General features: G+C 36.0%; 1 protein-coding gene across 18 annotated transcripts in view; it reads left to right on the top strand.

Moving 5' to 3' along the window:
- The window catches only part of RPS6KC1 (ribosomal protein S6 kinase C1), a 178,565-nt gene extending 164,101 nt beyond the window's left edge, over positions 1-14,464 (top strand). For all 18 annotated transcript variants that reach the window (XM_070591113.1, XM_070591112.1, XM_070591097.1 and 15 more), the window contains 3 exons: positions 2,356-2,438; positions 3,503-3,598; positions 13,488-14,464. In XM_070591113.1, coding sequence (XP_070447214.1) covers positions 2,356-2,438; positions 3,503-3,598; positions 13,488-13,598 — 290 coding nt within the window. In that variant the 3' untranslated portion in view covers positions 13,599-14,464. The remainder of the gene's footprint in view (positions 1-2,355; positions 2,439-3,502; positions 3,599-13,487) is intronic.
- Positions 14,465-14,782: the final 318 nt, after the last annotated feature.

Genomic DNA, 14,782 nt, shown 5'->3' with positions numbered 1-14,782 from the left:
AGCTTGAGTACTTTGAGAGTCCCCAAGGAATTGTCCTTCATGAGAATCACTATTTTAGGAAATCCTTGAGTATCAAAATTGTAGAATTTAGAGTTGAATTTAACCTAGAGGCCCTAGCTCTAACCCCTCATGTTATGGATGAGATCAAGTGAGTTCCTCAAGGGTCTTAACCCAGGACTCCTGGTTCCTAGTCTGTTGTTCTCTCTAATATCTAATAAAGTTGTGGGGGAAACTGTGTGGGCAAACAGACTCTTAGGGAGGATTGGCCTACATAGCTTTGTCTTCCCTGCTCCAACAAGCCTAAATGTTTTCATGTCATCTTGCTGTGCATTTAAAATTGTACCACTTAGAAATTCATGTAGGTTTATAAGTATAAAAATGAAAATAAAAATCTCACCACTCCAGAGGCAAATTGCTAAAACATTGTCATATTTTCTTACTAGTCTTTTTTTAGAATACATACTTTTAAAATTAGAATTCTGTTGTTTTATAGCTTGTTTTCTTTAATATATCCAGACGTTTACTTATATACTTAAACTTTGTATGAATACATCATTTTAAATCCTTATGTAGTATTCCATCACACTGATGTGCCGCAGTGTATGTAATTAAACCTGTATTGTTAGATCATTAGGTAGTTCTCAGTTTTTTTTAAACAAGCTATTTTATAAATGCAGATGGCTCTGGGAGGATTAGGAGACTTTTGAATCACACAATAGTTTGAGTTTGTTAAATATCTATATTTTCTTTTTACCACCGAGCTGAGAGCAGCTAGTTAGAGAATGGAAGTTCTGATTTGGCATGAAGCAAATTAAGAAGGGCAAAGAGGGCCTGGCCCTATGGCTGAGTGGTTAAGTTTGCGTGCTCTGCTTCGGCGGCCCAGGGTTTCGCTGGTTCGGATCTTGGGTGCAGACCTAGCACCACTCATCAAACCACGCTGAGGCGGCATCCCTTATGCCAAAGCTAGAAGGACCCACAACTAAAATATACAACTATGTACTGGGGGGCTTCAGGGAGAAGAAGGAAAAATTTAAAAAAATAAATACATAAAATCTTTAAAAAGAAAAAGAAGAAGGAAAAAGACTGGGTAGGGGCTAGTTGGAAGGGGTCTAGTTCTACACAGGCCATTTGAAGCCTACAAGAGGGTAGGTGCAGATATGGAAGAGGGTTGCCCAAATGGAATAGTATCAGTATTTTGCATAGGAATGGCTGCTTTTTCTTTTTCTGGCCCACATGACCTTTGCTTCAAGACTTTACACTCAAGCTATTTTATGAGTTTTGTGGTTCTCCCACACAGTAGATTTACAAGTATTGGTTATAAGGCTGGGCACCTGAGCACCACTTCCAGTTATTACTTTCTAAATTTCAGCCTAACTACTTAAAAACTTTTGAGCATCATTGTTATGAGTTGTGGACTTCCTGCAGACAAATAAAAAGTGTATTTTGTCAGTCAAATGAAAATGTAGGGGCAGATATTGACAAGGCTTAGTGACTAATTGAATGTTGTTAGGAAAGGACAAGGAGACATCAAACATGACTTAAGAGCTAAAAGCCTCAAAAATGGTGAAATGAGGAGTTGTTGATCTGTGGAGAAACCTCAAAGATGATACCCGAAAACTGTATTACATTTGAGGAACTCGTGCTGGTGAGAGAGAGAGAGAACACAGATAAAATTGTAATTTGGAGATATTCTAAAAGCCTTTATCTTAGCCAGTAGTTTCACTTGTGGCTTAAAACAACATATCTATCTGTATTTCTAAATAACAAAATGGATAAATTTGCATTTCACATGCTTCATCTTTAGTTGGGAACAATTGATTATGTAAGAGAAGGGTGATACTAGAAACTAGGCCTTAGTTCTGCTACTGCTTTACTATGTGACATTGGCCAAGACATTTCACCTCTCTGGTTTCTGATCTCTAACTAAAAGGCTAATTAATACTGGTTTAAATGATTTTTGAAGTTCCTTCTGAACTTAGAGTCTTTATTTCTAAAACAAACAAAAAAATGGCCCCTGAGGTAGAGTTGGTCATACTTTCTCGAATTTGAAAAATCGAGCAAAATGCTGATCTAGTAGATTCATATAACTTTTAAGTACAGCGTCTTGAAGGTGTCCCTCTATCAACTAAAGAACAAATGTCCTCGGTTTAATATATGACTGCATCAAAAAAGAAAAAAAATTGCAACCACAGTAGGTGACCAAAGGGATAAGTAACTTTCAGGAATTTTGAAAGCCCAGGAGTATTTAGTATCTGCTCTCTCAGCATTAAAAAGGTCACCTTGCTAATATATGTTAATTTTGAAAGTTTAATTGACCTTTGGAATTTTAATATCAACCTTTTTTGGTGTGTTTAGAGGTTGGAGCAATCACGGAGGAAACTGAAGCCTGTGATTGGTGGAGTTTGGGCGCTGTCCTCTTTGAACTTCTCACTGGCAAGGTAAGCAGTGACCTGGACGATTAATAAGCTTGCCCAGATGCTACCTGGATTTCAAATTGAGAACATTTAGCCTTTGCCTTTCGTTTTTAGATCAGCAACTAAGTAAGAAAACCTGTGATATCAAAAAAAGCAGAAAAATGCAAGTTTATCAAGATTCCAGATTTTTTAAAAAGTAGAATTGTATTACATTGAATAAATTGATGGTAAAATTCTGTCATGTCCCAATGTTAGTACAAAGTGAAATATAAGACTAAACATTTTTTCTCTTCATTTTCTATAATTCAGTTTTAACAGAGTAAATTTGCAAGGTTCCTGTAAGGGTATGTTAGAATTCTCTGGATGTTTTAAACATCTTACCTGAAACCAGGAGGGAATTCTCATTTTAGAAAATTAGTGTAAATATTAAAGGTAACATGTTTTTTCTCAATACTGTAAATTTTTCCTATCTGTTCTAGCTTAAGGACAGAGTTTATACTGTCTCTGATAAATAACTTTTAAGTAAGATGTTTGAGGTTGATAGACTTTAATAGAGTGTTGTGTAGATGGCCTCCTGGGAAGAAAACAGAGAAAATGAACATACTTTTGTAAGTAGTCATCTACTTTAAATATGTAGGTAATACTGAACTCCTAAGGTGGTTGTGTAATTTACAAATCACCTGTACATACATGTAAATCGTAAGTTGCTATGCATATATAAAGTATTATTAAGAAATTCTAAACATTGAAGGTTTTTAAGAACATTAAAAAGTTTCAGAGATATCAAGTCCCTTTTTAGTTTCTATGTGTAACGTCAGCCTTTCTATTACGAGCCATTCTCGTTATAACTAAGGGGAAGAGCTGGCAGCATATGCTTCTGATGTGATTTCAGCGATTGCCTTCACCTCAGTGAGAAGTTCTGTAGCTCATGGCCCTCGTCCTAAACCGTTCAGGCGGCACTCTGTTGGTTACTACACCTCCAGTGATGATGGTTGTTGAGCTCTCTGTACTTGCTGTCCATAAATCCTGTGATAGAACAGAATATGATGTTATTTGGGATAAGAAGTGTACCTGATTGATTGTTTCAGACTCTGGTTGAGTGCCATCCAGCAGGAATAAATACTCACACTACTTTGAACATGCCGGAATGTGTCTCTGAAGAGGCTCGCTCACTCATTCAACAGGTAATTTAATTGACCTATTGGCCAAGTATATCAACCATGCAAATTAGCAGAGCCCACAGCTTCAAAACCTTAAAGAAATTAGTCTAGGGCAAGAAAGACCCATTACTAATTACAAATTCGGAGCTAATACTTCAGGCTTCTGCTATTTTCTAAGTATTGGTGAGGTTGGAGAGAACAGTTAAAGCTTATTGGTATTAACATTTTTTTTCCCCAAAAGTCCAGGCTAATGTTTAGTCACTTCCATCTATTTGTGTAGGTGTGAATTTAAGTACTTTTGCTTTTAGCTTGTCTGGAGCTGCTCTGTTTTTGCTATTACATTTTGTAACTGTGTCTGAATGGCTATTTTCAGTCTTTCATTCATATTTATATTAGGAATGGGCTACTCAGGTTGCTTAGGAGAGAAGTAGTGTTAGAAAATCTTGCCAAGTTAGATCACTCCAGCTCCATCCGTTTATGCAACTTGGGCATTGGTGTCAGTGCATTTCTGGTGGCTTTGAGGAAAGAGACTATGAGCTTCTTAAATTGATTCCCCACATTTAAAATGCTCCTCTAGTTTTGGTGAGTACGCTGAGGGTTGTCACCATTGTGCTATGATAGGCTCATAGCAAATCAGCAAGAATTGTCAGGCCTGGGATCCTTGTACTTTTATGAAAACAAAGGGAAAGTTTATTTAAAAAAGGTCAAGAACTGAAATTTTTGTTTGATGAAACATGAATTATTTCTTTCATCAGGGGACAAAATTTAAAAAAAAGGGGAGGAGGGTAGACTATATTAAGAAGAAAATCGCCTAGTATTCTCTTGAAGACTATTCTTGGTTCCATTCAACAAATCTATGCAAGGCACAGTGCTGTGAGCTACAAAGGAAAGACTGACGAGTAACTATATCACAGATGGGTCTGATAAAGGCTCTCAGAGAGGTTTAAAAAATACTTCGGCAAGTCAGGATAAGGAGGGGTTATAAGTTGACGCAGTGGTTGTATTAGGAAAGTTTTGTGTAGTGGATGTTGTTTTTGTGGAGCCTTAGACAGAATTTGGGCGTGGCAGGGTTGGATGTGGGGGGAATAACTAGGTGGAATGAACAGCTTCAACGAAAGAAGGAGTCTGAAAGACTCAATTTGGGCAATCAAAAGTTTGGTTTATCTAGAGTAGAGGGGTGAATATGGGGATGAATAATAGTAGTGGATAAGTGTGGAAAAATAAGTTGGGGTTCTCTTATAGGTTCTGCTATCATGAACACTAGTGTAGAGTGATAATATTTAATTCAGTAAAAAACTTGAGATTTGGAGTTTTCATGCAGAAGAGTGAAGGGATCAGGTTTTTGCTTCGAGAAGATTAATGCCCAGAGTCTGTAAAATATGAAGAAACATAATCAGGTTGGAAATACTGAGATGAAAATACTCTGAGCACTTTGCAAAAGGGCTAAGAGGTAATATAAAGATATATAAAACATTTCATTCTAATGGGAAAAAAGGACAGCTGCTCACTTGATTTCGTCTTATTTCTTGTGGCACAACAAGGTAAACTCAAAGTATTTTTTGGGTAAATAATTTAAGGAAGGCTAGCAACTGCTATTTTTTGTTTCTCTTTCTTTAAGAAGTAGCCATTATTACATAATGTTGAGAATAGAATTCCTTGCATTAATTCGTAAAGGTCTGCTGCTCCTGTCTTTATTAGCAATTATGTTGTAAAGGAGTCTATGCTTAAGGTATGTTAAATCTCCTAGTACACATACATACAGCTTAGATAGTAAATCAGCGTTCTATCATTGGCCTGCCTGAGGAAACTACCAGTCATGTTGAGGAAACATCATCAGGAAAGGGAAAAGGGGTCTCTTGGCATGATTAGCAATTTGTCATTTTGACTTTCCTCTTCCACTACCTCACAGGTCAGAGAGGTCATTTTAAAAAATCACAGAATGATTTATATGGAAATAATTATTCTGCTTTGGGGAGATTTCCCTTTCTTTGGTCTTTCAGCTCCTTGCTCTCTTCTTAGATTTCATAATCCGCAGTACTTATGGTTCAGTCATCTCGGTGAAGTGAATGATGCTAAAGTAAACATAGTTACATTTTAAGTGCAATTTAAAAAAAAGATACTTAACATTTTACAAATCCTCAGAGCATGTGTGTTTGTACTTCACAGTATACATTTAGTTAATTATGACACAGGTGCTTTGTCAGTTGGAAGATATATATGAGAAAAAGATCTTCAAAACAAATTTCTGTGCCTTTATTGCTCAGCTTTATTGCCTGTTCTTGAGGAGAAAGGAGGTTAGTGGTGACTATCTTGGATTTGTCACTGGCTGACACATTCTCTTAAGCAATAGAATTTGTGTGTAATCTCTCTTGAGGCCTGGAATAGTATTTAAAATTGCAGAATATGCAAGATAGTCATGGGTAAAACAATTATGCCTTTGTCTATAGGTTTGTGCTTGCAAATTTATAGAGGAGTCCATGAACTAAATAAATTGACTTTAGTAAAAGTCAAAATATGAACCTTTATTGGAATTTCCTAATGAGGTCATGTTTTGGAAAGAATGGGGGTGAAAAATTGTAACAAAGAAGAGAGAAATTATGTTTCTTGAAATGTTAAAAAGTGTGCTATGGTTATAGTTAATTTTTACCAATATTTGATATTTTAGATTTATAATAAAATGTCTGATGCCCCCCACATTTCTGTCAGTAGACATGAATTGTCTCATTTTGAAAATGGATTTGATATATTTAGGATATTTTTATGGTGTATCTTTTATAAAACCAGCTTTTCTCTTAATGCATTTTAGCAGCTTCTAATATAAAAATTCTGGGAGCAGTTAGCTTTAATAAACAGTGGTCATTTTGAATGCTAGGTGTAACAATTTCAAGTGAAAAGACTGTGAGTGCAGTGTTTTGAAGTGTATGCTTCCCCCTCTCTGTGGATTTGGTAATATCAAAGTGAAGTCATAGATTCTTGGCATTTGCAGGCCACACACTTGTGAGGCAGTATAGTGTTGCGGTTAAAAGCATAGGTTCTGGAGCCATAGTGCCTGAATTCATATCCTCTCTTTGCTACTTACTACTTGTATGATCTTAAACAAGTCATTTAATTTCCCTGAGTTTCTGTTTTCTCATCTATAGAGACAATAGTGGTAGCTATTTATAGAGTTGTTGTGAGTTAAATGAATGAACCTATGTCAAGCACTTAGAATAATGCTTGGTACACAGTAAGTGTCACTTAAATGATTTGTATTTTTATTATTGATAGGGCAATGTTGAAGGTTCATGACATACAGTAATTTGTAATTTGATGAAGCATGTAGTTGAATTATAGGGCTGCTAACGTAACAGTGAGGCAACTGCTGGTGAGACAGGTAAAAAGGTCTGAGAACCCTTATGTTCATCACAGCATTATTCACAAAGCCAAGACTTGAAAACAACCTAGGTGCTCATCAAGGGACGAATGGATAAAGAAGATGTGGTATATATACACAATGGAATACTACTCAGCCATAAGAAATGATGAAATCCGGCCGTTTGTGACAACATGGATGGATTTTGAGGGTATTATGCTAAGTGAAATAAGTCAGAGGGAGAAAGTCAAATAGCGTATGATCTCACTCATAAGTAGAAGATAAAAACAACAACAGACAAACACAGAAACAGAGATGGGATTGGTGGTTACCAGAGGGGAAGCAGGGAGGGAGGAGGGTGAAAGGGGTGATAGGGCACATGTGTGTGGTGATGGCTGGTAATTAGTCTTTGGGTGGTGAACATGGTATAATCTACACAGAAATTGAAATATATAACAATGTATGCCTGAAATTTATATAATGTTATAAACCAATGTTACCTCAATAAAAATAAATAAAAAAACCCAAAACAAAACACCAAAAAACAACAAAAAAGAAAAGGTCTAAGAAAGTAGTAGACTGGCCTATAACAGGAAGTCAGTTGATATTTTTCAAACAAATAATTGAATTAATGAATGAAAGAAAAATAGAAATAAAGGAAGAAAGAAAAGAAATAGAAGTTTTGGTTAAATTTAAATAGTGGGATTTCCTATATGTATAGAACCATTAATGTAAAGAAATCAGTTAGATATTTCAGTTGCAATTGGCTAAATTTGTGGAAAAAATTATTTGCTATAGGAATATTCTCAGATTTGAATGGCTATAGCAATATGAGTAAGTTGGCAAATTCTCTCTTCAAAAAAGGAAATTATAAAGTTGGACAGAATTGGCAAAAACAACCATCTCAATGCTCTGGAAATTGATCAGAGGTATACAACAATCTGAAAAGTGTTTATGCTTGAAAAATAGCTTCACTGTAGGAAAGAACAGTGGGACTCTGTGGCATTCTTATCTGGGGCTGAACCCATTCTCTCTTTCCTGCTTGGTCAGGTGTAAAGGTTCTGCCAGATTGGGGTAGGGCGTGAGGACCAACCCTGAGGCTGCATGTATGTGCATAGGAGCAGGGAGAGATTCCAGAGGAAAGTAAAGAACAGGGCAGACTTGAACATGGCCTAAACTTTGAATGTGTTCTCCTATCCGCTGGCAGATGATGAAAGCTTTAATGGCTGAAGTATTCAAATGCAACCTCTTTTCAACCGCTGGTTGACCACTAAGCTATGCAGACACAGGGATGACCCCTAGGAAGTGAGGCTTAAAAATAAAAACAAAAAAATAAGCAGAGATATCAACAGTTGCTTGTTACAGTCGAGTAGGGGAAGCAGATTTACAGATCTAGCTGAAAGAAGTTACCAAACAAAGAACAAACCAGCCAACAGCAATGATAACAGTCTTTGTGGGAAAAAAATCAGATCCAGAGTTGCTAACATATGTTATTTAAAATGTCCTGTTTTCAGCAAAATATTATGATATACACAGAAACAAAAAAGTATGACCCTTATGCAGGGAAAAAAAAATCAGTCAATAGAAATTGTCTTTGAGTGTCCCCAGATTTTGGATTTAACAAAGACTTCAAATCAGTTTTATAAATATGTTCAAAGAACTCAAGGAAACCATGTTTAAAGAATTGAAGGAAAGTATGACAACAATGAATCAACAAATAGAGATTCTCAATAAGGAGATAGAAATTATATTTTAAAAAAAAGAACCAAGTAGAAATTTTCAAGTTGGAAAGTACAATAATTGAAATGAACGGTTCACTAGAGGGAAAATAAATTCACTAGAACATCTCAACAGCAAATTTGAGATAGATGAAAGAAGCATCAATGAACTTGAAGATAGAATGATAGAAAGTATCCAAATGGAAAAACAAAGAAAGTTGAAGACAAATGAACAGGGCTACAGAGACCTGTGAGACAATATCAAATATATCAATATACATATAATAGGACTCCCAGAAGGAGAGAAAAGAGCAGCAAAAATATTTGAAGAAATAATGGCTGAAAATGTCCCTAATTTGATGAAAAACATTGATATACATCCAGGAAGCTCAGTGGACCTTAAGTAGGAAAATACAGAGAACCCCACCTGAACATATTATAGTTAAGTTGTTGAAAGAAAAACAAAGAGGAAAATGTTGAAAGCAGCAAAAGAAAAGCCACTCACTGTATATAAGGGAACATTAGTGTTTGACGTCTCACCAAAAACAATGGAAAACAGAAGACAGTGGACTGATATAGTCACAGTGCTGAAAGGAAGTAACTGTCAACCATGAATTCTATATATCCAGTAAAATTATCCTTCAAAAATGAAAATGAAATAAAGAAGGTCCCAAATGAAGACTGAGAGAATTCATTGCTATCAGACCTGCCTTACAAGAAATAATACAGGAAGTCCTTCAGGTCTGAAAGGAAATGACACCAGATAGTAACTTGAATTCATAGGCGCAAATGAGGAGCACTGGAATGGTAAATATGAGTTAATAGAAAAGACTATATTTTTTTCTCATTTCTTGTCTCAATTTTCTTTAAAAGATGTAAGATTGTATGAAGCAATAATTATAACATTGTGCTCTTGGGTTTATAATATGTAGATGTAATATATAATGTATATGACAGTAATAGACAAAATAGGTATGGAGCTAGAGTAGACCAAAGTTTCTACATTTCACGGGAACTGTTAGTGTTAAGAAGCATAAATTAAGAAGCATAGCAATCATAAAAAAATAGTAAAAGAAAATTAATAGAGGAACTGAAATAATACAGTAAAAAGTATTTGACACAAAAGAAGGCAGTAAAAGAAGAACAAAAAAGAAAGTGGGTGTGGAAAACAGACAGCAAAATGGCAAATGTAAACCCACCGTATCAATAATTACATTCAATGTGAATGTCTAAACATGCCAAACAACAGGCAGAGATTGTTAAAAAAGTAGGAGCCAAATATCTTCTGTGTACAAGAGACACTCCTTAAGTTCAAAGACACAAATAGGTTGAAAGAAAAAGGATGGGAAAAGATGAGCCATGCAAACAGTAACCATTAGAGAGCTGCAGTGGCTCCAATAAATACCTGACAAGATAGGTGTGAAGACAAGAGACTTACTCGAGACCAAGACAGGTGTTTCATAATGATGAAGCGTTAGGACGCAGAAAGAGAGAACAAGTATGAATGTGTGTGCTCTGATAGCAGCCTGAAAGCATAGGAAGCAAAGTCTGACCAAATGGAAGGGAAAAATACACAATCCGGTAATAATAAATGGAGGCTTCAATACCTCATTCTTGATAATTGATAGAAAATCAGCAAGGATATGGAGGAGACTCACATAACATTATTAAACAACTCTAACTGACACATAGAGAACAATGATTGCAGAGTACATTCTTATCACCTGCACATGGAACATTCTCCAAGATAGATCATATGCTATGCCATAAAACAAGTTTCAATATTTAAAAGGATTGAAATCATACAGTATACTCTAACCATAACAACTTAATTAGAAATCATCAACAGAAGGAGATCTGGTGAAGTCACAAATACTTGGAAATTAAACACCACATTTCTAAATAACCTATGAGTCAAAGAATTAATACCAAGAGAAGCTAGAAAGTGTTTTTATCAGAATGAGACCAAACGTACAATATATCAAAACTTATAAGATGCAGCTAAATCAATTCTTGAGGAAAACTTATGGTTTTAAACACCTATACAGTAGTCCCCCTTTATCCACAGGGATACATTCCAAGCCCCACTGTGGATGCCTGAATCCACAGATAGTACTGAACCCTGTGTGTACTATGTTTTTCCTATACATACATTCCCACGATAGAGTTTAATTTATAAATTAGGCAGATTAACAACAATAATAAAATAGAACAATTATAATAATATACTGTAATAAAAATTACTGTACATCTTAGCAATGTCAGCATACAATTTTTTTTCTTATTAAGTGGAGAATTCTCACCTTTTCAGTTAAAGGAACCACTTTACGGCTTGTCTTTGGCACATCTGAAGTGCCAGCAGCACTATTCTTTACTTTGGGGCCATTATTAAGTAAACTAAGAGTTACTTGAACATAAGCACTGTGATATCATGACAGTCAATCTGATAACTGGGATGGCTGCTACATGACTAACGGGAGGGTAGTATATACAGCATGGATCTGTGGGACAAGGGGATGATTCCCATCCTGGGCGTGATGGAGCAGGACAGCACAAGATTTCATGGTGCTACTCAGAACGGTGTGCAATTTAAAACTTAGGAATTGTTTATTTCTGGAAATTTGCACTTAATATTTTTGGACCACAGTGGACCACGGGTAACTGAAACTGCAGAAAGCGAAACCAAAGGTAAGGGGGGACTCTGAATCAGAAAAGAAGAAAGATCTCAAAAAAAAATCTCACCTTGCACCTTAGGAAACTAGAAAAAGACTATGAACTATAAAAAGCAAAGTGAATCCAAAGCAAGCAGAAATCAATGAAAAAGAAAAAAGAAAAATAAGGAAAATCAAGGAAATCACAAGTTGAGTCTTTGAAAAGATCAGCCAAATTGTGAAAAAATAGTCTTTTCAACAAGTGGTGCTGGGAAAATCAAATATTTACATGCTAAAACCAAAATGAACTAAGACCCTTACTTTATACCATATGCAAAAATTAACTCAAAATAACTCATAGACCTATATATGGGAGCTAAAATCATAAAAATTGTAGAAGAAAACAGAGGAGGAAATCTTCATGACCTTGAGTTAGGCAAAGTTATTAGATATGATACCAGAATCACGATCCATAGAAGAAAAAAGTTCCTAACGTGGGCTTCATTAAAATTAAAAACTTTTTGCACTTCAAAAGACATCAGTAAGAAAATGAAAAGATAAGCCACAGACTGGGAGAAAATATTTACAAATCATATAACTGATAAAGGACTTGTATTCAGAGTGTATAAAGAACTCATAACTGAATAAGCAGACACCTCAGGGTAAAGCAGGCAAAGATTCGCTAAGGAAGCTATGTGAATGGCTAATAAGAACGTGAAAAGATGCTCACTCTCATGAGGCATTAGGAAATGCACATTAAAACCATAAGATACCGCCAATACCACCCACTAGAAGGGCTATATTCAAAAAGATAGTTTCAAGTGTTGATGAGGATGTAGAGAAACTGGAACCCTCCCACATTGCTGGTCGGAATGTAAAATGGTACAGCTATTTTAGAAACGTTTGGCAGTTTCTTAAACAGCTAAACATAAACTTAGCACATGACCCAGCAGTTCCACTCTTAGGAATGTCCTTAAGAGAAATGAAAACATATGTCTGCACAAAGACATGTATGTGAATGTTAATAGCAATATTATTCATTATAACCTCAACCTAGAAAGTCTACATGTCCGTTAATGGGTAAATAGATTAACAAAATGTGTTATATCTAAACAGTGGAATGCTATTCAGAACTAAAAAGGAATGAACTGTTGATACCTGCTACAATGTGGATGAATCTCAGAAACCTTAGGCTAAGTGAGAGAAGGCAGCTGTAAAAGACAACATACTTCCTGATTCCATTTACGTGAAATATCCAGAAAGGGCAAGTTTATAGAGACAGAAAGCAAATCAGTGTTTGCTTAGGGCTGGGGATGGAAGTGAGAATTAACTGCAAACAGCATAAAGAAACTTTTTAGGGTGATCAAAGTGTTCTAAATCTGGACTGTGATAATGGTTGCACAACTCTTTAAATTTACTTACGATCATTGAACTGTACACTTACGATAGATGAATTTTATGCTATATATATAAATTATCCATCAGTAAAGCTGTTAAAACAAAATTTGAGGATACATGAATGTCAAGACACAGTCTTCCAGCATGCCCAGGGTCTACTATAATTGTATGTGACGACTACTGCTTTCTCACATTTAACAGTCCTGTTCCATGTAACACTATTAACTTATTTTATACATGATTCCTATTAGTGAAGAAGTCAAAACATGTTTCACTCATTGGATTAGATTATTCCATGTGAGCCAGCTATTCCAAAGAAGGTTATTTTGCAATACAAATTGGCTTATTCAGACTAGGTAAAGTTTAGTCTCAGTGCATCTGTAATTCACTAGGAGTTGAAAGATTGCGCGTCTCAAACTTTCTAATCATGAAAGTAACTGGATCTCTCAGAATTTGGTGCAATATCTAATTAATGTCACAGTGTGTTTTTGGAATAGGAAATTGATAGGTGTAGCTATCCTATTATACTCTATGAGGATGAGAGAAACAAAGTGAGTTACTCAAGGTCATACTTCAAATCAGTTGAGAAGCCGTAAACTCAAATTTGCCCCCTCACGCCACAGCTAGAGTGATGTTAGACATAGCTCCCTTTCAAGGCAATATAGTCAGTTGGATATTAATCAAGTCCATTTGTCACTGGGGTTGAATTTGAAAGTTCTTTCCTTTCAGATATTTTTGTTTTCCTTTGATTTGCTGGTTGGATTCCTGTTACTCACTAAATCCCTCTTTTTTAGCTCTTGCAGTTCAACCCTGTGGAGCGACTTGGTGCTGGAGTTGCTGGTGTTGAAGATATCAAATCTCATCCATTTTTCACCCCTGTGGATTGGGCAGAGCTGATGAGATGAACATAGTGCAGGATTATCTGCACACATTCTGATCTTCTCCGTGATGGGCGTCTCCAGCGCAGAGGCAGCTCTGCTTCATAGTCACTTACGGAGCACCGAAGCTGTGGGATAAAGACCTTCAGAGGAAATGGGGGAAGGAAAAGGCTGAAAGAAAACAATTCCTTTACCGTTACTGTCTGGACAAGATATTGGCTTCATTTGCAAGGGGCTGTTATGTGCAAACCTTTAAGCAGGTGTGATCCCTGTTTTATCTGCCTTTACATGGTATTTCAGATGAGTTGTAAACCCACCTGAAAGAGGAACGCCCTTCAAGAACTTCCTCTGATATGAAGCTCCCAGTGTGGAATTAAGTGTTACTTGAAAGGAGGACCTTTACATGGCAGCTAACTGCTAACCAAGATTGGGTTATATGATCAAATTAGTATTTGCTGAATAATATATTAAAAGTGCTCCATGAATAATGTCATCTCTGGAGCTTAAAAAGTGAGAAAGAAAGAATATACACATCATGTCTGATAGGAAACCTGTACCACAATGCTATATAACTAATGTATGTTGAATGTGGCCCGATATTGTTTCATCCTTTCAGAAGTCCACGTGAGAGGGAAACACTTCATGTTGTCACCTTGGTGCATTGTTGGTTGGTACTGCTTACAGAAAGTTCTTACAGGCACTCACTGGCTCTCTCTTTGACTTCATCTTTCTACTTCCTACACCCTTTGCCTATTCTCTCATATTCTGTTCTTCCTACCCCTACTAATACATATGCAACAGAAGAGGGAAGGGAGTATTTATTTCCCCAAATTGTATCAACGTAATAAGGACTAAGAAATCATGATGTAAAATAAACATGGTAAAAACTGAAATCTCTCCATTTAATTGCTTAAGATTTTTTTTTTAGGAAAGCCTCTCTTTCTTTTATTTTGGAATGTTAGCAATTTCTGCTGCTTCTTATGCTTGACTTTATTGTAGTTTTTGGCTTGATGTACTAAGAACCAAAGGATCTCATCTAAGTGGAATTGAATGGCAATCCTATTTTATTACTTACAGTGATGGGATTTCCAGATTTGACCTCCTAATCTGCTTGACTTTGTGTAGAAAGAATATGAGTATTTACACATCTCCAAACATTTATATTTATCTCTTTCGTGTTGCTAAGATAGCTCCTGTAGTCATGCATTGTT

Source organism: Equus przewalskii, chromosome 23 (genome assembly GCF_037783145.1).
Source record: "Equus przewalskii isolate Varuska chromosome 23, EquPr2, whole genome shotgun sequence".
Lineage (NCBI taxonomy): Eukaryota > Metazoa > Chordata > Mammalia > Perissodactyla > Equidae > Equus > Equus przewalskii.
This window is presented reverse-complemented; position numbering and strand designations above follow the sequence as displayed.